Source organism: Monocercomonoides exilis, assembly GCF_001643675.1.
Source record: "Monocercomonoides exilis strain PA203 chromosome Unknown scaffold2-2631571, whole genome shotgun sequence".
In the NCBI taxonomy this organism is placed as follows: Eukaryota; Preaxostyla; order Oxymonadida; family Polymastigidae; genus Monocercomonoides; species Monocercomonoides exilis.
This window is the reverse complement of record NW_027150547.1, coordinates 82,779-108,659: the sequence shown is the minus strand read 5'-3', so window position 1 is coordinate 108,659 and position 25,881 is coordinate 82,779. Positions and strand designations below refer to the sequence as shown.

At 40.7% G+C, this 25,881-nt stretch overlaps 3 protein-coding genes across 3 annotated transcripts in view; 2 read left to right on the top strand and 1 right to left on the bottom strand.

Annotated features, from left to right (window-relative positions):
• The first annotated feature begins 43 nt into the window (after window positions 1–43).
• Window positions 44–1,531, top strand: MONOS_7909c2 (putative actin). Its single transcript, XM_067878274.1, has one exon. The coding sequence runs from the start codon at window positions 76–78 to the stop codon at window positions 1,207–1,209; it is 1,134 nt and encodes a 377-aa protein (XP_067735543.1). The 5' UTR covers window positions 44–75; the 3' UTR covers window positions 1,210–1,531.
• A 2,085-nt stretch (window positions 1,532–3,616) lies between these two features.
• MONOS_7909c1 (putative actin) lies at window positions 3,617–5,344 on the bottom strand. The gene has a single exon (XM_067878273.1). It carries the CDS (start codon window positions 5,260–5,262, stop codon window positions 4,129–4,131), a length of 1,134 nt encoding a protein of 377 aa, XP_067735542.1. The 5' UTR covers window positions 5,263–5,344; the 3' UTR covers window positions 3,617–4,128.
• An 877-nt stretch (window positions 5,345–6,221) lies between these two features.
• MONOS_9072 (Dynein heavy chain, unidentified) overlaps window positions 6,222–25,881 on the top strand; it is a gene marked incomplete at its 5' end in the record, with an annotated part of 33,838 nt that continues 14,178 nt past the window's right edge. Inside the window, 2 exons of the mRNA XM_067879533.1 lie at window positions 6,222–11,502; window positions 11,578–25,844. Coding sequence (XP_067735541.1) covers window positions 6,222–11,502; window positions 11,578–25,844 — 19,548 coding nt within the window. The remainder of the gene's footprint in view (window positions 11,503–11,577; window positions 25,845–25,881) is intronic.

The following is a 25,881-nucleotide window of genomic DNA, read 5'->3' as shown; positions in this document are numbered from 1 at the left end:
ATTAAAACAAAATCTTATTTAAGATAGTTACGAAACTCTCAATCTCATAAATAAAAATAGATTTGAATAATAAACATGTCTGACGATTCTTCAACACTTTCACTTGTTATTGATAATGGATCTGGGATGTGCAAAGCTGGGAATGCTGGTGAAGATGCACCAAGAGCTGTTTTTCCAAGCATTATTGGTCGTCCAAGAACAACATCAATTATTATTGGCTCAGGTGATAAAGAGTGCTATATTGGAGATGAGGCCCAGTTGAGGAGAGGAATTCTAGAGTTACACTATCCAATTGATCATGGAATTGTAAATAACTGGGAGGAAATGGAAATGATTTGGCATCACACTTATTTCAATGAATTGCGTGTACGTCCTGAAGAACATCCTGTGTTGCTTACTGAAGCTCCGTTGAACCCAAAGGCAAACAGAGAGAAGATGACAACAATTATGTTTGAAACGTTTAACGTTCCTGCAATGTATGTTCAGATACAAGCGGTGCTATCGCTGTACTCAACTGGACGAACAACTGGAGTGGTTGTGGATTCTGGAGATGGTGTGACACATACAGTGCCAATATATGAAGGGTACAACTTGCCACATGCCGTAAGGAGAATGGATCTTGCAGGAAGAGATCTTACAGACATGATGATGAGGATATTGTTGGAGAGAGGATACTCATTTAGAACATCGGCAGAGCGTGAAATTGTGCGAGATATCAAAGAAAAATTGTGTTATGTTGCTCTTGATTTTAATGCTGAGATGGAAAAGGCAGCCTCATCATCAGCAATTGACAAAAATTATGAGATGCCAGATGGTCAGATACTTACGATTGGAAATGAAAGATTTAGATGCCCAGAGACTCTGTTTCAACCCAATTTGATTCATATGGAGGAGACTGGAATACATGAAAAGACTTACGAATCTATCATGAAGTGCGATGTTGATATCAGGCGTGATTTGTATGGAGAAGTTGTGATGTCTGGTGGAACAACCATGTTTAGCGGTATTGCCGAGAGACTGCACAAGGAACTCACAGCTCTTGCACCGTCCTCAATGAAAGTTCAAATTTCAGCTCAACCTGAGCGCAAATATTGCGTGTGGATCGGAGGTTCTATTCTTGCATCTCTTAACACATTCCAGCAAATGTGGATATCAAAGGAAGAATATGATGAATGTGGTGCTTCTATTGTGCATAAGAAATGTTTTTGAGATAAGCATATTCTCATTCTGTTGCAAGTTTTCAAAATTAAATTGAGAAAAGGAATAGGCAAGGATATGCAGCCATGTTTATGTGTATCTTTCCATTTCTTTAAACGTTTAGTGCGATCTAGTTTATTGTTTGAGTTTGTATTTTCTTTAATAAGTTACTATTTTTGTAGAATATTTAATTTTTTTATTAAATATTGTTAGTTTAAGTTTTTTGTAATTATTTGTTTTAATGTCGACATATTTTAATTTTATTGATTTTTTACCAAAATTTGCCTTTTATGTTTTCCTGTTAAGTGGAAAAATATGATTGTTTGTTGAATAATTAAGTCTCTCTTTATTATTTAAATAAATTTGAAACATTGTTAAAAACAAAAATGGATATGAATTTATTTCTATCAATTTACATGGTTGCACAAATAAATATTCATAATAAGAATTTTCACTACCAAATTAATAATTTCAAATATTTCCAATTGAAAAAAAATTTCAAAATAAAAAAAAAAAAAAAATTATAAAAAATAATAATTGTTTAAAATTCATTTGGGACAAAATATTTTTCTTTATGAATTTTGTTCCATTCTTCTCTAACAAACATTTTTCTCAATTTTTGAATTTTTCTGGAATTATTTGCATCGTTACGATTGATTTATAATGAAATGATTGAAGAAAAAGTTTGGAACAAATCTCAGTTTTTTTTCATAATTGCAAAATTTTTGCCCCATTTGTTTAAAATGTTTATGACAAACTCATGATAATTCCAATGTTTAAGGGAAAGTTAAATTTTTTGTAAAATATCATTTGATCCTGAATATGTTTTTTACTGTTGAACAGAAAATTATTATTATGTTTGCAAATTATTTCATTTTCGGTAATTTCTAGTGTGGTGATTTATTTATCCGGGTAAAATATTTATTTACTATTTTGTAATAAATTTCAATAGAAAACTGGCAATGATTGCAATATCAATAAATAATTGCAAATTTAATAGTTTCAAACAAAACTTTTTTCAATTGACTTAATCTCAAGATGAAGTGAATTTTTTTTCTATTTTTAAAATAAATTAATTGTGAAATAAGGAGTTTTAAGCTTTTAATGAACATAGCTCAAAAAAGTTGTTTTACTCATTCCTTTATTTCACTTTCTCAGATTTCAAAATAAATTTGATTTTCATATCCATAAACAGGCATCGTTGAAATCATAACATAAAGAATTGTGAAATTCAGCGAATGTCAAAAAATGAACACTTTTTTATTATGGTTTTTTGAATAAAAAAGTCATTGAAAAGTGCATAATTTTTCAATAAAATATGCCTGAAGCAAAATATTTTGCTCATTTCGGTTTGAATTTTCACTTCTAATGCTTGTTAATGAACACAGAAAAGAGAAAACTCCAATTAAAAACATCTCTGTAATTTTTTCACATCATCCATTTTCAATTTAGACAAATGAGATGAATAAAACATATTAAGGAAAATTATATTTTCTATTTCTTGAAATTTTCAAAATTATCAACACACCGAAAAAAAGTTATGATTTCAAAAATAATAACCCACATGCAACAAGCTTCACAAATACGGAAACCATTTCTGCATAATGCTAGTTCAGACATTCCAAAGAAGATTCGTCAGTGGAAACAGAAATTTGAGAAAAACATGAAAATTTTCTTCAATTGAAAATAAAGCATTTGCAACTTTTCAAAATGAATAACCCATATGAGACAAAATAGAAATGTTTCTGAATTTTGTTCCACACAACATTTTCGAATCATTTTTGTTTTTTTGATAATCTAAAAAGATTTGTGCAGTAATGTTAGATTTGTTGTGAAATAAAAGCAGAAAAAGCCAAGAATAAATGGGAAACTTTTTTCGAAAAAGCAAAAAATTCACTTCATCTTGAGATTAAGTCAATTGAAAAAAGTTTTGTTTGAAACTATTAAATTTGCAATTATTTATTGATATTGCAATCATTGCCAGTTTTCTATTGAAATTTATTACAAAATAGTAAATAAATATTTTACCCGGATAAATAAATCACCACACTAGAAATTACCGAAAATGAAATAATTTGCAAACATAATAATAATTTTCTGTTCAACAGTAAAAAACATATTCAGGATCAAATGATATTTTACAAAAAATTTAACTTTCCCTTAAACATTGGAATTATCATGAGTTTGTCATAAACATTTTAAACAAATGGGGCAAAAATTTTGCAATTATGAAAAAAAACTGAGATTTGTTCCAAACTTTTTCTTCAATCATTTCATTATAAATCAATCGTAACGATGCAAATAATTCCAGAAAAATTCAAAAATTGAGAAAAATGTTTGTTAGAGAAGAATGGAACAAAATTCATAAAGAAAAATATTTTGTCCCAAATGAATTTTAAACAATTATTATTTTTTATAATTTTTTTTTTTTTTTTTATTTTGAAATTTTTTTTTCAATTGGAAATATTTGAAATTATTAATTTGGTAGTGAAAATTCTTATTATGAATATTTATTTGTGCAACCATGTAAATTGATAGAAATAAATTCATATCCATTTTTGTTTTTAACAATGTTTCAAATTTATTTAAATAATAAAGAGAGACTTAATTATTCAACAAACAATCATATTTTTCCACTTAACAGGAAAACATAAAAGGCAAATTTTGGTAAAAAATCAATAAAATTAAAATATGTCGACATTAAAACAAATAATTACAAAAAAACTTAAACTAACAATATTTAATAAAAAAATTAAATATTCTACAAAAATAGTAACTTATTAAAGAAAATACAAACTCAAACAATAAACTAGATCGCACTAAACGTTTAAAGAAATGGAAAGATACACATAAACATGGCTGCATATCCTTGCCTATTCCTTTTCTCAATTTAATTTTGAAAACTTGCAACAGAATGAGAATATGCTTATCTCAAAAACATTTCTTATGCACAATAGAAGCACCACATTCATCATATTCTTCCTTTGATATCCACATTTGCTGGAATGTGTTAAGAGATGCAAGAATAGAACCTCCGATCCACACGCAATATTTGCGCTCAGGTTGAGCTGAAATTTGAACTTTCATTGAGGACGGTGCAAGAGCTGTGAGTTCCTTGTGCAGTCTCTCGGCAATACCGCTAAACATGGTTGTTCCACCAGACATCACAACTTCTCCATACAAATCACGCCTGATATCAACATCGCACTTCATGATAGATTCGTAAGTCTTTTCATGTATTCCAGTCTCCTCCATATGAATCAAATTGGGTTGAAACAGAGTCTCTGGGCATCTAAATCTTTCATTTCCAATCGTAAGTATCTGACCATCTGGCATCTCATAATTTTTGTCAATTGCTGATGATGAGGCTGCCTTTTCCATCTCAGCATTAAAATCAAGAGCAACATAACACAATTTTTCTTTGATATCTCGCACAATTTCACGCTCTGCCGATGTTCTAAATGAGTATCCTCTCTCCAACAATATCCTCATCATCATGTCTGTAAGATCTCTTCCTGCAAGATCCATTCTCCTTACGGCATGTGGCAAGTTGTACCCTTCATATATTGGCACTGTATGTGTCACACCATCTCCAGAATCCACAACCACTCCAGTTGTTCGTCCAGTTGAGTACAGCGATAGCACCGCTTGTATCTGAACATACATTGCAGGAACGTTAAACGTTTCAAACATAATTGTTGTCATCTTCTCTCTGTTTGCCTTTGGGTTCAACGGAGCTTCAGTAAGCAACACAGGATGTTCTTCAGGACGTACACGCAATTCATTGAAATAAGTGTGATGCCAAATCATTTCCATTTCCTCCCAGTTATTTACAATTCCATGATCAATTGGATAGTGTAACTCTAGAATTCCTCTCCTCAACTGGGCCTCATCTCCAATATAGCACTCTTTATCACCTGAGCCAATAATAATTGATGTTGTTCTTGGACGACCAATAATGCTTGGAAAAACAGCTCTTGGTGCATCTTCACCAGCATTCCCAGCTTTGCACATCCCAGATCCATTATCAATAACAAGTGAAAGTGTTGAAGAATCGTCAGACATGTTTATTATTCAAATCTATTTTTATTTATGAGATTGAGAGTTTCGTAACTATCTTAAATAAGATTTTGTTTTAATTTGATCTAACCCCTATTATTTTTCATATTTGGTTTTGAAAAAATTTTCAATAATTTTTTGAAGTGTGTGAAGAAGAATAAATTCCATAAAAGATAATTTCTTCTATTGTGCAAATATCTCGTCACGTTCGTTGTATAATGCACTTTGCTTTTTATTTATATTTATTTCATACAATTAATTATTTTAAAAAAAAAGAAAAAGAATGTTTGTGTTTTTTTTATAAAATACAAATTTATATCTCTTCATATTTGAGACTTTTTGAAAGATATGCAACGAATGTCTTCTTTTCAAATATTGAAGGATGTTTCTTTTTATTGTTTAAGATGAAAATGAATGGAACAAATTGAGATAATTGCTTTAAATATTCATAAATTGACAAATTCAGAACGCAACATGTATTCAATTGTCAAAAGGCAAATGTTTTTTTGATAAAAATATATAAAGAAATACGTTTTGAAAAATTCAATGAATGACTTTTCATTCTTTATATTTTTTTCATAACAAAGGTTAAAATAAGTTGGAACATTTTTTCACTTTTTGTTAAACTAAACAATATTTCTTTTATTTTTGAACACAAATGGAATTCGTATTCGTATATTTTTTTTTTTTTTTTTTTTTTTTTTTTTTTTTAATAATCAATAACTTATAAAAGCGAATAACTGTTATTAATGAGCCTTTTATCTCTCAATAAAAAAGAGTATTAAAATAATTGTTCATATAGTAAGCTTTAAGTTTTTTCAACGTTCATGTATTCAATTTCAATTCTGTTCAACAAAGACTGTGTTTGCTCAAAAGTTATTTTTCCAATTTCAATAAATAGAAAAAATTTGAACATTTTCAAAAAAAATATACAATGGGAAATATTTGGTTCATAAAATTTCTAAATGAGCAGGGAACAAGGGACCGAAAGAGAACAGAAACAAATCCCTTCTCTTAAAGACGCACTATTTTTATCGACCTTAAAACGAGGAAGCCAATCACGATTGAACAGTTATGATAAATCATTTCAACAACTTAAACCATCAAATTCTGTTTTTCCTGGCTCTTACATTCAATCGCAACCTTTATCCATAAGCTCTGCTACCAAGTCCTATAGACGTTCCTTGGCACCTGCTGGATTATCAACGCCACACTCTGTATTTTCTGTTCAATCATCTTTTCGATCTCAAACTCCTGATGCATCGTCTGTAATGTTTCGCTCATCGCAACGTGCTTCTTCAGTTGGAGTTCGATCTTCTTCATCCGTATCATATCGAAATTCGTCCTTATTTCCCAATAGAAATGAAGAATTGATGCATTCAATAAGTTTTCTTTCATCCCCTTCGTTAACTTCTTCTGTTGAAATTCCTTCTTCTACAGACATTACTAATATACATTCATCAACACAGCAAAGACCGCTTTCATCGTCCTCTATGCGAAATAGATCTGATCCGCTGCGCTTTTCTGTTGCCACCGTAAGTGATCTTCGAAAACCTTCAAACAGACCTCATTCAGCACTAAGATCTCCTTATGGAATAACGTGCGCACCTTCTATTCCAAGTTCGAATAAAATAAATCCAAGTTATGCACCAACAGAACAAACAGCATCATCTTTGTCATCTTCTGATCAATCTTCACAATACAGTTCGCGGCAGAGCAGGCAGGACAAAACAAAACAACATGCGCTACCAACGCAGCTGGAGAACACAAATTATGATCAACCTCCTCTTTCAGAATCACCGACTTTTCAATCGGATTCGCCATCATTGGGCTTTTCTCCTTCTATTAATCGTTCTTCACTTTCTCCACCTTTAAACATTCTCACATCTTCAGAATTGACATCCGACACAGAAGAAAAAGAAAAGAATCTCTCATTTGAAAGACTTCCAGCAAGTGATCAATCATTTTCTGGAACATTCAAACCACTGGTTACTCGCCCTGATCTATTTACGTCTTCTTTGCATGATATTTCACTGCTTGACAAGCTTCTTCTTAAAACAGGAACAAAAACAAAATCAGGATATATTTTGAAGGAAGAAGTCAACAAGCAGACAATTCGGAAGAGACGCGAGCGGGAAATGCTGCGTTTGATGAAAGAGAAAGAAAACCAGGCAAAAATGGAGGGCCTGCGACTTCATCGTCCGCAGAGTGCAGGCAGCGGGCATTTGATGCGAACTGCCAGCAGACCCAGCTCAGCTCATGGTAGCATCAGTGGCGAGGAATCACAAGGCAAGAAGGGAAACGAAGAATCAGAGGAAAAGAAGAAAGACAACGAAAGAGAAGGGATAGATGGCAGAATCGAGAAAGGAAAAGAAAACAGCAGCGATGGACTGGAAAGTCTGTCTGAATCATCTGAAGGAATTTGGAATGAAGAAAGCAGAATTGACGATCTCATTGCCAAAAGCCAGTCATCTTCCTCAGCACCTTCCACTGACACTTCATCTTATCTGTCTCAACCACATCCATTTCAGTCATCAACACCTCGCTCCACTTCACACGCCACTTCAGCCACTTCAGCAGCAACATCTTCGTCCTTCTCATCCACATCAGAATCCTCTCTCCAATCCACTTCGCTTCCCGCTCTGCCTCCTTCGCCCACTTCACTCCTCTCGTCCACTTCACAGCCGTCTGGCAAAACTTCTTCTCTTCTCAGAACTCCAACACCCGCTAAACGCTCTCAACATTCTCGCTCTTCCTCTCCCAGACACAGAAGCAACTCTCCTGCTTCTTCAAGCATATCAGCTCCAACACATCAAACAGCTTCTTCTGAGTTGAATGACTCAAACAACACACATGTTGCAACAGCAACGCCATCCACACCAACAGCACTTAAACACTCTGCTCGCGCCTCTTCCAAAGGCATGCGTCCAACCTCGTCTTCTGCTCAGTCAACTGCTCGAACACAGAATTCTATGCTCTCCACACTTTCTTCGATTGCTCCTCAGAGGCCTTCATCTTCAGCATCTGTTTCTTCTATAACATCGACTGTCACCACTGCATCGTCTTTTGCTCCTCGTCTCACAGTCTCCACGCCGCGACAAATTGTTGGCATGTCTTCCTCCTCTTCCTCTGCAGCTTCTTCTGCATCGCTCTTCCGCTCGCGCGCTGTCCGCCCAGTTCCACCCGAATTGACACTTCTGCTGTCACATGCCGATCTCGCAGCACCATCGACGTTTCTGGCGTATCAGTCGCTGACTCCAAACAGCTATGATTTTGTCTATTTGGGCTACGATCCAGCGGAGAAGGAGCAAAACAGCTACACTCTTCGGATCATCGAAGAGAAAGACGTCAACTTCAGAGACTTTTTCACACTCTCAGTGAATGGGCTGATGCATGTTGTTGACAAGGGGCCTTCTCCTGGACAGGTTGTTGGAGGAGTGGATGGCATTCCAAGAAGGAAAGAGACAACAACAGAGCTGATACCAACTGCGCAGTGGATTGAAGAGAAAAAGATATTCGAAGCACTGCGAAAGAAGTCATTTTTCAGCAAGTTTCGGCTGAGGAAGTATTTTGGTCTGTGGAAAAAGCTGATCAGCAGCCATGTTTATCGGCGAGGCCATTTGGGAGTGGACAGCAGACTTCTGTTTATATCGACGCCTTTGCGGAATGCCCTGCTGCATATCAAACGGTGCTGCATACAGGCATCGCGCATTCGCTTGTTTGAGAGAGTTCTGACTGACCTGCCAATTTCTCAGCTTGGAAACACACTCGGAAGAGGAAACGACGCAAAGTTTGGAATGAGAGAAGGGATGACTCCCAGCGGCTCAAGCTCGATTGGATTTAATTCATCCTTTGCTGCTCATTTTGCCACTCCGCAGGCAACACAACGCTCGCAAGTGTCGCAAAGGCAGCTTTCAGCGTCTCCTTCGCCAAGTTCCACAACCTCTTTCCACACAGCAGCACCTGGAGTTTCAGCTCTTCCACTGCCTCCTCTCTTTTCTGCACTTCAAGTGGCGTTTCTGTCTCCTGTCGACGCATTCACTGCACTGACACTTCGTGCACCGCCTGTTCTTCTCTTCGGAGACTTGCAGTCGCGTGTGAGGGCACAGCGGGGAAATGAACTTACTCTGTTTATGCACGATGTGATGAGTGTGATGTTGAAGGCGGGTCAAACAGTGATTCGTGATGGGTTGGGGATTAAAAACAGCAAAAAGAAAGAAAGTGGAACGGAAGACGGAAAAAGCGGAAACGATGAACAACGCTATGAGCAAGCTGAAGACGAAGGAGCAAAAATTGGCAAAACGCTTGCCTCATTCATAAAAGTGGTGAATGAGATGGTTTCGTCTGTGCTGTGCTTTGTGGCTGTTGAAAGTGGAAAGTGTATTTGCAGAGCACTTGGCGTAGACACACACCAAGAAGAAGAGGCAGAGGCTGTGTGGAGGATGGACTCGCGTTCTGTGGCCCATCGGATAGAGTGGGAGGAGGAAAACGAGAGAGGCGAGTTTGTTGGGGCACACGCTCCATGGGCATGGACAAAGGACAAAGAAAACGAAGGATTTGATGATGAGCTTTCGGGTGGGAATGAATCAGATGACGAGAGAGACAAGGAATACAACGAGGAAACTTATGATTCAGCTCGCACTTTGAGAACATTGAGGCATTCAATCAGTCGAAAACACCATCTGTCAAAGTCTTTGACACCGTCAAGAATCTCTGGAACCCCAACAACACTTTCAAGCGTGCGCCGCTTCGATTCAAATACAAAGTCACGAAACAGAAGTCGTGCCTCGTTTGCTCGTTCAGAGGAGCTTTCTTTCCCGACTTCAATTGAAATTGCACAGAGACTGAAGGTGAAGCTGAACAAAACAAATCCAGAGAATTACCTTCGATTCAATCACAGGCTTCAGTCGCAGAATCAACAAAGTACACTTCCACCCTCACATTTCACACCATCCAATTCAAGGCCGTTTGTGGTGCATCCATTTATGCCCCATTTTCTCCTCTCTTCATCGCCAAGTGAGACATCGCCTGCTTTTTATCGCTTTGGAGATCCGCTTCTCGACGACGATTTCGGGTTTCGAGATGAGCTTGGAGACAAACCAAAGAAGATTCGAGAATACTACCAGAGGCTGCAGAAGGAGATGATGGGAATCGAAGCCGGGAAAATGAGTGGAAAAACAAACGGTCTGAACATGAGCAACGAGGAGAATGAAGAGAAATTTGCGTATGGAATGGGGAATGACACAGAGGAAGAGCCGAATACACATTCAGGGATGCAAGCGATGTCAAATGCGCTTTCTGCTCAAAACTCTTCTTCGTCCTTATCAGGCGGGACAGACAAAACAACGATAGCTTTGTCTCAGCCTCGCACGCTGGCACTGCAGATGCACCACTTCCCTCCGATGTGGGTGAAGCTGGCGTCGATGGTGTGGGTGCGGGTGACACCAGATGAGGAGGAGGAAATACAAAAGTATTTGAATGTGTGGAGAGAAGGACAAGGAGAAGGCGGTAGCGGTGGAGGTGGAGATTCAGGAAGTGGTGCTGGAGATTTGTCTGTTTCTGGAACGAACCAATCTGCAGCAAGTTCTTCAGCTTCATCTTCCTCTTCTTCTGCCAAGGCAGCTTCTTCATCTGCGCCTTCTGCAGCTGCACTTGCTGCGCAGTCACACACCTCGAAAAAGCTGAAATTAGAAGAGCAAAACCAAATAATACGCACACTCGCACACGAAGCTATCAAATCACGCCGAGCAGCTAAAAAGAAGGAGCTTGAAGAAAAGATACTAAGCGATGTAATGAAAGCAGAGGGAGAAGAAGAAGAAGACGAAACAAAGAAGATTGGCGGGTCGAAAGATAGAAAGGACTTTGCTGCACAGGCACTTTTGACACCTTCAAAGATTCAAACTCACCCTGCAACAACGCAACAATCCACGACTAATCCTGAAACTCGTATTATTTCCTCAAATGTTGGACTTCTCCCTCAAATAAAACATATTCCACCAGAAAAAATGAATCAGCCGTTGTTTCTTTTTCCTTCCCCTCTTTCTGCTTTGCCTGGGCGTGTCCTGGAATCTCGCATGCCATCTGCCTCGTCTCTTTATCTTCAGGCTTCTTACTCGAACTATTCATCTGCCGCGGCAGCTGCAGCAAATGATGCACTTTCAAAAATGCTATCAGCTTCTTTTAGCATTTCTTCTGTGACTTCTTCTGCAAATTCTGGGTTTTTGTCTCAATTTGGCTCAATTGCTGGTTTGATCCTTTTCAATCTTGATTAATTTTTTTGATTAATATTTTTTTTCTTTGATGTTTTTATCATTTTCACAGCATCCTCAACATTCAAATTTCGCCCGTACGATTCGTCTGATCTTCCGACCACGCTTCTGAGCAGAGTTGAAGTGTGGCCTGTTTTGTCTCGTCTCAACTTCACTCCGCCGGCAACAACAATTGCTGTGTCGCTCACAAAGAAAGGGATCACATTTGATCCATCGGAGGACTTCATAATGTTCCTAATTAATCAAATATTCGAAGACATCACTTCTATTTGCAATTCTCTCCCCAATCTTATGACACACCCAAGTGTTGTATCACTACTCAAATCTTCGCCATTTGGCGCACTTGGAACACGTGCATTCACTTCTCACCATTCTTCTTTTTCGTCCTCGTCTTCTTCTTCGCTTGCTGAGCAAGATCGCCTTCAGATTGGCCTTTTGACAGACAACATGCGTCTGCGCTGCCTTTCTCTTGTGCAGGACAGCTATGCAACTATCCGCCAGTTTAACGCAGTTTTGTCGAAAAGCTATGACCTGGCGACGCACTACGTCCACTTCGACATTTCACGCTTCGACTTTCCTCTTCCACAAACTTATGCCATCTCTTCTGCACTTGACAGCGCTGTGTTTCCGGTGGAAGTTGAACGAACTCATCCACTTTCTGCATCGTATCCTTTTTCTTCTGCACTTTCTCAGCTTCCTTATCAGAAGATTACTCAGTCCAGTTCGAACGAGACAGCCCCACCTTCGTCAAAAGTGTTCCGTCGGACTCTCACTCGAATGAGAGAAGACAGTTTGGCCATTTCTTCGCTGGCAAGGCTCATCAGCGTCGGATGCTTTCGTCTCGATCTGCGTCCATTTGTTGCTGCATCACTTCCATTCGTCAATAAGGCACGAATTGCATTGGAGCAACGCATTCCAGAAGTTGTCGTTTCCTTATGTGAATCGTTAGCCGTGTGGCTGGAGATTCACATACAGCGACTGTCAGCAATGGTCTCTTCGCTTCCTTCATGTTGTGCTGCTCTTGCTGCGCTAACAACAGCCAATGAAGATGGAGAGGCGATGCTCAAAGCGCACAAGAGAATTGTTGCACTGGATGCGTTGTGTGTTGACTTCTCATTGGATCTGAGCCACATCACACGACCTCCACACGAGTTGCAACTTCCTGTGAACACAACCTCACTCTTCCTGAAGAGCAAAGAGAAAGCTAAGCGTGCTGCAAAAAGGAAAGAAAGAGAGAAGAAGAAAAGCGCAGCATTAGCTGCTGCAAAGAGAGGAGAGAAACCAGAAACAAAGGGAGAAAATGATTCGAATAACGATGATGATTCATTGGACGAAGATGAAGATAGTGAACCAGATACGGACATTCGCTACGGATTGGTTGTGTCGCTAATTTTCAACAGAAAGAAAAGGACAAAGATGCACCTTGAAAAGAGGCTGGCCGAGGAGAAGAAGCAAAGAGAACGAAGAGTGAAAAACGTTGACTGGATTATCTTTGGAGAAAGATATCCAGAACTGATGAAGCAGCTGAATGACTCACAATCTGAAGGCGGAGCGGGCATTCCACCACTTACATCTTCTTCAGCTGCAATGCCAACTACTCCGACATCTCTAAGTGCGTCTTCATCTCCGATGCCATCTTCAATGACAGCACGAAATGAAGGAGTGAATTCGTATCTCCACATGCTGGACAAAGTCGACCAGCAGATGACGCGTTTCCAGACTGCACTCACGAAATTTACTCAGTCAAAGGCTGATCTCGTGGCCACATGGCTCGGAGTGTACGAGCAGCGTCTGCAAGCTTTCAGAAGAAAAGTTCTTGCAGTCGAAGAAGATTTGCATTCTTCTCAGCTTTGCGATCTGACAGAAGGGCTAATGCAGCCAGGTGATACCGTTTTTAATGAAGATCCGCCACCAATTCGTTTTGAACCACAAGACATATTCGAAATACAGCCTTATCCAACAAATTACAGGCATCAAGCAACTTCAACTTCCCAAAGTACTGCAAATTCATATGCTGGCTCTCCCAATGAATCGCAGACACCTGAATCATCAAATCCTCCAACGCCAAGAGAAAAGAAAACAGAGCCTTTGACGTCTGCTGCCATTGCGCTGAAGAATCTGAAAAAGAGATCAGAATGTTTTGCACGATTGTTTCAGACAGACAGATTCAAATCGTTTTCTGCCCGTGCTCACAACAGATTGATTGACAGAGGAATAATTCTCGAGTCTCTTTCAGCTGAGCTTCTGCTCTACAAAAACTTTGCTGTTTTGTTGGAACGAGCAGAGCCTGTGCAGGAAGAGAAGCTGCTGGAGAGAGTGAAATTCGGATGGAAGTCTCTTCAGAGAATGTGGCTGCTCATCAAAAACTGGGATCTCTTTGCACAGTCTGTGGAAATGACCCGCCTGGGAGGATTGAGACTCCACCGCCTCAAGACAAAGCTCGACTCTGTGTCAAAATCATTGATTCAAGTACAAGCAGCACATCCACTCTCAACTGCACCTGCCTCACTTAACAGTCAGACTGCTCTGATGATTGCATCTGTCCCTTGTCTTAGCATCCTCACAAGACATACTCTGAGAGAAAGGCACAGACAGCTGATCAACCAAGTGCTCAACATTGTGATGACAAACGAGACGACGGTGGGAGAGCTGGTGAACGGAGGGCTTCTCGATCATGTTCAGCAGCTTCAGGCGATTGCGCAGGCTGCTGATGCAGAATATGCACTGGAAGCAGAACTCCGCCGATTGGATCAAACATGGTCACGGGCATCGTTTTCATTTGTGAGGACGACTGTCAAGCGAAGAGATGATGATGCTTCTCTGTCATCATCTTCTGCCTCCTCTTCATCATCCTATTCAAGAGCACGAACAAAGGACGGAAGCTCGGACAAGACACATGAAGGAAAGAAAACAGGAGGCAATTATGATGGATCATCATCTCTTTCGTCATCACAGACAAGTCAGATGCTCTTGATTGCTCCAGTTGATTCGTTGCTGTCTCTTCTCGAAGACAGCGAATTGCAACTGACTGCAATTTCTTCGTCTCCTCACCGAGCTGCTGTGCAGGATCATATCAACAGATGGAAGGAGCTTTTGGATGCTTTTCGCAAAATTATCACTCGCATTTCGCAGGTTCAGTCGCTGTGGCTCGAATTATGCCCTGTTTTTTCTTCTTTGGAAGATGTTCTGTCTGTTTTAAGCGGATCATCTTCCTCTTCTCTCACTCAAACTGCCTCATCGTTGACTTCACAATCAAGAGAAAACGCACAAATAATTTTAAACCTTCAAACATCACGTATTCAATTTCGAGAAATTGATATGAAATTTGTCGATCTCGTTGAGTCAATTGTGAGAGCACCAATAGTTCGATATTTACATCCATCTCCTGCAATTGTCACTGCGTGGAGAGAACGAGATTCGAAAGTGCCTTCACTCACTTATGATCTGCTTGCTCTGTGGATTAACCGCTTGACAAAAGCAAAAGCCGCTCTTTCTGCTTTTCTCGACTCACGGCGTGCTTCTTTTCCTCGTTTTTGCTTCATTTCCGACTCAGACTTGGCGAAAGTTATTACGTTTGGAGGGAATGTACAGAATTTATATCGATACTTCCCTTATCTGTTTGCTGGGATACGTTCATTGGCGATTTCATCGAAAGTTTCAACAACGTTACAGTCGCTTCAACAGGAGGTACGCACACCAAATAGTTTGTCTTCTGCTTCAACAGGACAGCTTTCTTTATCCAACAACAACATTGCTTCAGTTTGGCACGCAGAACGACTTTTAAATCAAATTACTGCAAAAACGAACAAGCTTCCATCGTTTGCATCAGGACATCCAAATCCTCTTGTTCCAATGCAGACAAAGCAAACTGTTGCAACAGCCACAACAACTCCGACATCGCCAGCTGTTCCAACAACGCCAACAACTCAAAGACAAGCTGCATCAACTGGTGCACTGTCATTCATCAACACACTTGTTAGAACAAGCAGATTTGGTGACAGCATCAACGGAGTTGTAAATGCTGATGACGAATTACTTTTCTTCTCTTCTTCAATTGTTCGTGTGCAATCAACAGCTGATGTTGTTCTCTCTGACATCCTCAAGACTTCTCAAAAGGAGCTCAAAATGCTCTCTCGCAGAGCCATTGAAGAGTTTCCTCTATTTCATCGCTTTCCTGGAACAAGCGTGAGCAACATTTCTACTCCAATTCATCCGGCTTCGTTTCTTTCATGCTCTCCTTTATCGCCTTTCTTTGTGTCTGCAAAGCCACTCTCTTCTTCCTCGCCGCTGGAATCAGATGCCATCAACCAGTCGATGCAACATGCACCGCCAGTTTCTGACGTAATTGAAGATTTTGTGCACTATGCAGCTTCTGTGCCAAAGGAGCGAGTGAGCTTGATGCTGATGAAAGGAGCAGAAAGAGAAAAGCATTTGAAAGATGCTTCATTATCCACAAAATACATTCCATCTGAGTTTCCATCAGCACGCGTCTCTCAGAATGCAGCTTCTATTTTGGCTAAACGAGGCACAACAACCCCCACAGATTCACTGTCTTCTTCGTATTCACAACAAAAGAATAATTTGCACCAGATCATGCCTGCTAATCTTACTGGAACACATACTATTGCAGAGTCTCGTCTGTCTTATCAATGGGCTTATTTGTCTTCTTTTCCTTCGCAGATTGTACTGGCTGCAACAGAAGTGTATTACTCATTGGCGCTGGACGAAGCTCTAACCCAATGGAAGTCATTCGATGAAGCACTCATCCAAACAGAGATAGAATCACATGGAATATTCACTCAACCAATTTCTCGGACATCGCTTTGTGCATCACGCCCAAACACGTCTCAGTTTGGATCAAGCAATGTTGCATCAGCCATTGATCTGGATTCGTCAATTGTCAACAATCCATCAAATGCAGGGAAGTTTGACACTCTTTCTGAAACAATTGGTTCGTCAAATTTATCCACCTCCAGAACGCAAACACGAAATGGAAGGAATGAAGGTGGGTCATCAAAATCACAACAAGCTCAAATGATCCACGCAATCGCTACAACTCGATTAGACACAACTGTCAAATCTTTGAACTTACTGAAAAAAGGAGTTATAAACAGAATAACATGGCTCAGCAGGCGTTTGCGCCTTCGTCCTCATCATCCTCATCATCTAACACAATTGGTAGCTTCTCTTATCAGCTCAGAAATCTGCCATAGAGACATCACAGGAGATGTGATTGATGACTGCTATCAGATGTCGTTTCAAGAGCTGGGCATAAGCTCTTCTGGTTGTGTTGAAGGATTGGCTTCAGGTGGAAGCACAAAAAGTTCTTCTGGAAACACAGCCAGCACGGACAAAGTGATTGCTCTGATTAATTCAGTCGGTGCCTTCTCACAACTTGCCTTAAAACACGAAAAGAAAGTTTCGTCAACAGATCAAATTGGGGTCAAAAGCGATGATAAGAAACAACTTCTGACATGCTTGAGGAATGCTGTAATAACAGGACGGTTGGAAAACAAACAAAAAGACATAGGAAGCTTTTCGCATTGGTACGATGATCCAAACTCTCTGAATTTCCAGATAAATCCAGTTGAAGTTCTTCCTGTCTTCAACATGAGCGATTCAGCTTCAACTTCTTTTTCACACGAATTATCTTCTCCAATTTCATCTTATACGTCTGAAGTCTTTCAAATGCCTCATCCATCAGCATTTCATTTTCCTCGCTATGTCTGGAATAGCGAAGAAGACTCCTTGCAGATTGTGTGCGGCGATGATGTGTTCCGCTATGGCTATGAATATCTATCAAACGAGCCCTTGTTCATGCCAATTCCACATGTTTCTGACAGAAGGCTGTTTACACCTTTGATGCATGCCTTTGGATCTTCCTCAAACTCAGATTCTTCTTCATCATCATATTCTTCTCTGCTTCAGTCGCTTTCATCATCTTCGCCTAATCTCGGCGTATTTGTCTCATCGTCTTCTTCCATTTCATCTGCATTTGTCTCAGATTTCTCACGAACGCTCGGTGCCTTTTTCGTCTCTCTAAATGCTTCATCTAACATCAGCTCTAATTCTATTTCATCTTTCATTGCTGGACTTTTGATGAACTCTTCATCAGTCATCGGATGCATTGATGGTTTGTCATCTTTCTCTTCTTCTGCTCTTTCGGCTCTTTCATCTCAGCTAACTTTGATTAGCAACGCCATGCTTCTTCATTCACGTAATGTTACAATCGACGGGAAAAAGGTCAGCATTCCATCACAGAAAACATGGATGACACCCTCTCCACTTGGCTTTGTTGCATTAGAATCTGCCTCGTTTGGCCGATCAGCATCTCTCGAGAACAACATGACTCCGTCTCGAACTGCTCTTATTTCTGCTCCTCCATTTGTTTTGCCTTCATCTTTGACTGATTTTCTGCGACCAGTGACTCTTGCAACGCCTCATCCTTCTGCTGTATTGTCGGTTGCTCTTCTCAAAGCAGGATTCTCCAATCCGCAGTTGTATGCTCCTCGACTTCTATCTCTTTTCCATTCTGCTGCATCTGTCTTCTCACTCAACGGACTCATCCCTCCTTCTGCGTTTTCCCTTTCTGTTCTTCTTTCAGTTATTGCACGCTGCAGTGCTTTTGCTCAGCAAAGGTTTATTGAAGAGCAGAGAATGACCGAAGAAAGAAGAGCTAAATGGACAAGGCTCATTGTCAATGAAGCTGTTTCAATTGTATCCCAGAACCAATTGAAAAAGAGAAAGAGAATGCAACCAAAACAAGTCGAACAATTGCAACTCCTCCGAATGAAAGAAGTTGATGAAGAAATTTATTATTTGGCAACGCACGTACAAGAGAAACTAAAAGCAGAAAGAGAAGACCTGATTCATGCAATTGCCGTTGAGATGAAGACGAGACTTAATCGAGAGCAACTTATCCGTTTCATATCGATGGCTTTAGAAGCAATACCAGCTGAACAGAGATACGAAACCAACATCATTTCCAGTTTGCTTGTTCCTCCTCAGTCATCAAGTGCAAATGCATCTCAAAATGAAACAACTTCGCAGAATCCTTCGACTTCTCCAGCTCTTTCTTCACTTCCCTTGCTGACACCATATTTGGACGATCGTCTCCGCCTTTCTCTTCGCATGCTGGGTCTTTTCTGGCGTGGCAAAGCTGTCCAGAAGCAGTTGGAATGCGCTGCAACACTTTTTTCGATTTTGCTCGCATCGCCTGTTGCAGTTGTGTTGGGCGGGGCAGCTTCTGGAAAGACAAGCATCATTCGTCTTCTGGCTCAATGCTTATCTCTTCCTTTGAACGAGCCAAGCGATTTGAATGATCAAAGAAAAGGTAAAAAGAATGAGCAATACAGTTCTGCATTTGGGCGAAATGTCGATGAACAACATGATGAAAATGAAAACAGTCATGGAAGTGATGACTTGAATGATGAAGGTGATTCATCCAGTGCAAATGGAAAGTTAAGTGAAATGGATAAAACATTCGAAATGGAAGGAAATGAAGGACTGAAATCTGCGTTCCATCGGCATCCAACAGCGCTGTCTAAACTTCTTCCAGTTTCTGTGCCTCGTGTTGCGTTTGGCACACAAGTTGTTCTCCACTACATAAATCCACTTGCACTTGGGGAAAGAGGGCTGTTTGGCAACTCAAATTTAGATGCATCTGAATCAAGTGGAGATTCAAGAGGAAGTCAAGGGATGTTGAATGAAGGGGGAGACGACAGGAGAAGTGGAGAGGATCGAGGAATAGGAAGAGACAGCACGTTTGATGACGTTTCAGGGAAAGAGAGTCGAAGAGTGTATATTCCGTTTAATGACTGCACCACAGATAGGCCAATTGTTGGTGTGCTTCCAGAACTGCTCGATTCAATTGCTGAGGAACGAGAAAACTACCTGAAGCAGCGAGAACAATACCGACAAGAATTGGAAGCTGCATTACAAAAAATGAAGAACATCACAATTTCCACAATTCACAAACAAAAGCAAGTGGAAGCTGCGATGGCATCTTCTGATTCTGATGCCTCAGATGCTAATCCAGCAACAGCAATGATTTTAGAGCAAATTTCTCGAGTTGATGATGTAGGAAGAAACGATAGCACTTCGGCACAAATGACAGCAACTGCTGCTGAAGGAGAAGAAGAGCAAGTTATTCTTCCTGTCCCTCCTGCACCACCACGCTCACACTGGATAATCTTTGACTCGCCAATTGAAGACAGCTGGGCTGCAAGATTGATTTCGCTGACTTCAACTTTTGTGCCCCCAATTTCTCAACCACCATTGTCTGCCATGAAAGTATCCGCAAACGAGTCATCTTCGATGTCCTCATCGTTTAACACCCCAACAACTCCTGTTCCGTCTTCTTCGTCATTTGCTTCAGCGTTTTCCTCCTCTTTACCTGCAGTGACGCTCCAATCATCTCGTCGCTTGATGATTCCTGATGGTGTCTGTTTTATCTTTGAAACAGACACACTTCAGTCAGCATCACCTTCGCTTCTCTCTCGAACAGGACTTGTTTATGTTCCCAATGGAGAAGAAGTTAAGTCAAAACTTCTTATTTCTCATTCGTCCAAACAAAAGACAGGTTTGCTGACAAGACAATCTTCAGCGTCGAAATTATCACCATGCCCTTCTCCTTTGGCAGCAAATCAAGAAAAGCCAACTTTGCAAAAAAGATCTTCTTTGTCTATCTCATCTTCCGTCAACTCAATGACCTCGGGTTCTGTTTCATCTTCTGATGGTTCATCAAAGTCAAATCCACCTGCATTGGCTGCTACATCACAAGAACTGGAGCATGCTACTTCAAACAGTTTGAATGCTGGTGGCAGATCAGCAAATGATAACATTAATGGCAAACAGTCAGATGCAGGCGTATTAATTTCGCTTTCTCATATGGCTGATGTGAATCAATGTTCAATTCCTCCAAAGAAATGTGCAATCACAGGATTTGGCTTGGGAGCAGATAGATTGGCAAACAATGGAGATTCTTCTCAGCAAACATCATCCACAACCGCTATGATATCCATCAGTGAAGATACTGAGCCTTTGGCTGCCCAGCGTCAGTCAGGAGGAACATTTATCGCACAACAACCAGATCAGGTTACAGCTTCTGGAGATGTTGTCAACAAATTGCTGAGCAATAACACAAGCGACGACTGCTTGAACACGAAATCGACTGAAGATTACGAAGTGGAAGCAGTCAACGGGAGTGGCAGCGGATGTGGAGGTATGATTAGTCCATCGAATGGCCAATGTCGAAGGGCGTGTGTCGAGTGGCGATCTTTTGTTCGCTCGTGGCTGCAACTGATAGACGGTGAAGACGAAAAACCGCAACCTTTACTTCCATGCGATATTGCGGAGTGGATAAAAGACAAAACAGACAAAGAACAGAGCTTGGCAAAATTGGATGCAAAGTTTGAGAACAGAATGCGTTTGAAAGCGATGGGACAATCTTCGTCACTTCTGCTTATGCACAACGAAGCAGACAATGAAATTCCTGTTGAAGAAGAAGAAGAAGAAGCAGACGAGCAAGCTTCGAGAAAACAAGATGACTTGCTCGGCTTTGATTCATCGAACGATCCTGCAAAAGCTGCTTCTCAAGATGCTTCTTTGCAATCATCTTCTTCTGGCAGCACTTCTCAATCAGAGGATCAATTGAGGCCAGCCAACGCAGAAGGTTCTGTTCCATCATTTGCATCTGACTCTTCTGCAAAGGCAATCCTTAATTCGTTGAACGAACTACCAGAGTATTCTGCACTTAACGACGAGGAAAGAGTTTCTCTTTGGATACGACAACGTATTTGGAAGCATATTTCATATTTATTCCCTCTTCTTCTTGCATACTTAAATGGACGGAGCAAAGTTCTTACGCCAGAAGATGAGATGGTACATGCTGAAGAGGATGATATTTTTGAGTCCGAGAAAAACAAAAATGGAGCAGGCTCAAATGATTTTTCAAGGAATAGCCAATACGATCTGCTGTCAACACGAAGAGAAGGAAGGCCACCACTCACTCGAAGAGGAAGCCTTACTGGCACTCCACTTTCTGTTGGCTTCAGTCGAATAGACGACAACGGAGTGTTGGAATCAGCTCGCTCATATCAAAGCAGAAGAATCAGGAATCAAAGTAGTCTGGGAATTGGCACTCCACCCCATTTGACTTCTTCAGCTGCTTCACTTGCGAATTCCAATACGTTCATTCCGTCACCTAAAAACAGGCCATGGGACATAAAAGATGCGCCTTATCCGTCTCTTGTTGGATTGCCAAAGGCATGTCTCTCACACAACACTGGAGACTTTGCTCGAGTCGAGACGTTCTGTGCGATGCTTACAGTATTTTTGGAAAGATGCGGAGAACGTGCAGGCGGAGGATTAGTCGACTTGGGGCTGACACTTCCTTATGAAAGCGATGCTCAACGGGCACCTCTGGTATTCAGTTTGGACAGCGTGATTGAAGCAGAAAATGAAATGAAAGAGAAATCTTCACCTCAAACTGAAAATATTTCAACAAAATTCACAGAAGAATACGGTACTCTTGTGAGATATCGAGGCATTTTCAAAGGTTTCAAGCACACAACAAATTTGCCTTTGGGTTCATCTGAAACAACAGTCAATTCCTATCTTTCGATGGATTTAAGGCAGACAGCTGTTCAAAATCGAATTACTCGTCTTGTTGACTCATACTTTTTATTTTGTGTTGTCTGGTCATTTGGATCTGCATTGATAGGCAGCGATGTGAAAGATGCTTTCTCGTCTCTTGTTGTCGATGCAATGAACTGCAGAATTCCATCCATTGTTCGTTCGCTTCCTCAAAGAACATCAATATTTTCGCTTTTCATTCAGCCGAAACGTGTTCCTCTCAACTTCTATCAGGTTCAGCAGAGACTTATCAACAAAGGAGGATCGCGCTCAATTTCGTCATTTGCACAGGCGCTTGCTGAAGCTAATCCTGCGACTTCAAAGAAACAAAAGAAGCTGACCTTATCACTTTTAGAACTGCAGGATCCATCTGTAATGCAGCAGAGCTCGGAGCCAAAAGCTGAAGAAAACAAAGATAAATCAAAAACATCAAATAAAACAGATAGATCGAATTCTTACACAACGCCTCGTTCTTCTACCTCTCCTAGTGCAACTTCACAGCAAACAACTACATCTTCAGAAACTTCAGAAGATAAAGCTGCTTCAGATTCGACACAAGAGAACGGAAAAGAGAAAGAGAAAGAAATTGAAGAACCTCCTCTGGTTACAGATGTTGTGTACAAGTTTTCAAGGCTTCACAAACCATTTTATGGAGCGCTGTCGCAGATGGACGAGACATCAGATCCGTCTGTTCAGTTGTGCAATGCCACCGAATCAGAACTGGAGCCAATGTCGCGGACTTCTTATGTGCAAACCACGAAGCTTACAGATGCTGCAACAAAAGTGCTTGCTCCACTTTTGTGTGGAGGAGTTAATGTTTTGTTGGATGGAAGCAGCATCGGAAAGACCACTGCTTTAAAAGTTGTTCTGCACAAATGGGCTTCAGGAAAATGGGGTTGGAGTGGATTCGATTATCAGAATGATTCTGGAAAGAGCCAATCAACTTCGGAAGAGAGAATGGGCAATCTTGGCGAAGAGGAAAGAAACGAAAAGAAAAGCAAAAAGCAAAAGAAAAACGGCAGCAAGAAGAAAACGCCATATGAGATTGTTACACATCCTTCTGATTTTACCACTCCGTTGTATTATTCATTTGACTCGCCAATCAATCAACTTGTTTTGGGAAGAAATGGGTTTTTAAGCCGATTTGTTGGGCAACTTTCTGGAATGCCCATTCTTCCATCTGATTCGTCCCTTCCTGTGTTCATCCGAAATAGGGCATATTTGACAGACAGCGGTTTTTCTCAAATGTCTTTGGCTTCTTCTCTGAATGCCTCTGCTCCTTTTTGTCCGCCTTTGTCCAGAGCAAAGCAAGGTTCCATGCCTGTTGCATTGGACAATTTCGAGTACGCGCTGATGTGTCAATCCATTCCCAATTCTTCTTCATCAACACCGTTCCAGCCATTTGTGAATGGGCCTCATTTAACAGAGTTACTTAGAATGCTGCTTGAAACACGAACTTTCTACGATTTTTCATCGCCTTTGCCTCGAACTGTTGGAGGTGTTTCGTTTTTCGCAGCTTGTCATTCGTCTGCTCTTCCAATTGATGAACTTGCAGAGAATACAGACGAGGAAGAAAACGACAAGCTTGACCCAAAAAATGCAGCTAAAAGTCAACCGTCAAGTCCTGCTCTTTCTCGTCTTTCTGGCTCTTCTTCATCTTCATCTGAAGCAGGATCTCCTTCGATGAGTACAACAAGAATGAAGCGCAATACAATCTCATCTAACTTCTCGAAGCCGTTTGCTGGTTTTGGTGGAACACGTCAGCGTGTTGCTCAGATGACACCAGCAACATGGAAGCATTCGATGATGAAGGAGAATCCGAATTCATTTATATCAAAGAATGGTTTGCAACGATTGGGTGGAGGAAGCGGTCCACATCAAATGTCTCGAAGGCTCGGACGTTTTTGGATGAGTTACCATGTTGATGCACTCACTGGCTCAGAAGCAGCTGCCATTGTTGTTCCAGCTCTAATCTCTGCGCTTGTTCAGGGGAAGATCGTGTCAGCTGCAGCGGATGTGATGCGATTGCCAAAAATGCTTTCTCAGCTTGTCGACTGCACCGTGTGTCTACTTGCAGCGATGGGCACAAACAAACTTGGAGGAGACAGAAACAGCGGATCTGGCGGAAAAGGCGGAGTAAGTGGAGGAAGCGATAGAATTGGCGGAAAGGTTGGAGAATCTTCGTTGTTTTCTTCAGCAAGCTCTTCGATGCCTCTTCCATTTGTGTTTAATCTGCATGATGTGATTCGTGTGATGAAAGGAATTCTGATTGCCTTCAAAGTTAGCGATGCCACTCTCATCGGATTTCCTTCTCTTGACCCACCTTCAATGGATAGTTCAACTTTGCTATCATCTTCATCATCATCTTCACTCTTTCCTTCAGTTTCATCGCCTCTATATAGTGCAATTTCTCCAACATCCACTTTTAGTTCCAGAGTATCGCCTTTGGGCAGCACAGTGGGAACTCGCTTCGGAATGCAGGCTCCGCTTACTGCATCGTCGATGTCTTCTGTGGCGTTTGTACCATCTCCATTGGGCTCATCATCATCGTCTACGCTAATAAGACAAGGATCACACAGCAAGCTCAGATCATCTAACTCTCCTTCACCATCACTTACATCTGTTGCTATAAGTTCTATGACGAAAGCAATTTCTTCTCAAAATCTCTTTTCGTCTTCTCCAGATACACCTTCTTCAACATCAAGACAAACACAACAAAGTCTCCAGGTGTTCTTTTTGCCATCTGCCTTTCAACATCCTCTTTTGGGGGTGAAGTTGGAGACTTTCTCTTTCGAATCATCGAGCAGCTCTTCTTCAGCAGTACTAACTCCGATGGGCAACCACTATTCCCTTCTTGCTGCAAAAGGAGATGCTTCATCAATGATGAGATCTCCTTCTACGTCAAGTCTTGTCACACAAGCATCACGTCCAGTGACACCTGCTCATTCACGTCATCCATCAAATGCCACCTTTGTTCAGGGTGCTCTTTCTCAAACAAGTCTAATTCAGACAGTTGCTCCATCTTCAACTCCAACATTCCCAGAAAATTCTACGAAATTAGCATTGTTTGACACCACTCAAGATACTTTGTCATCAGACACTTTGCGAATCTGGTCACATTCTGTTTTGAGAGTGCTGGGCGATTCACTCACATCAACTCAACAGCGCAAGGCGCTTATTAACTTTATGGGATCTTTGCTTCAGGGTCGTTTCAATGCAGTGGCTGTTTCTGCTGAACTGTCAAATCTGCTAAGCGGAGATGCAATGAATGAACAGATGGGTGCAATTGGTGGCTTTGGAGAAAAAGATGATGGAGGAGAAGAAAGTGTCTTAGCAATGATGTCTTCTTCGTCAGTTGGAAAGGAGAATGAGCTGATGAGAATACCTGCAGACGTTGAAGAACTTGTGCCTCTGAAAAGCTGGCTTCAGTCTCCATTTGACAAATTCCTGTTTTCTCTAATTCCTTCTGTTTTGCCAACCCAAACTTCAAATTCATCTTCAGCTTCATTTAGTGGAATTACTGCTGTTCCAGATACAATTGTAACACTTTCTCCACTTTCTCGTGTTAGAGGCATCAAAGATTTAAGGCAGCTTTCACATGCCATTGAGTCTGCATTGAAGTCTATGAGCTCGTCCACAAGCTTATCATCATCTTCTTCCTTTGAACTTGATTCTCCTCCTTTGGTCTCCCGTTCATATATTTCTCTTTGTTTACCAAACT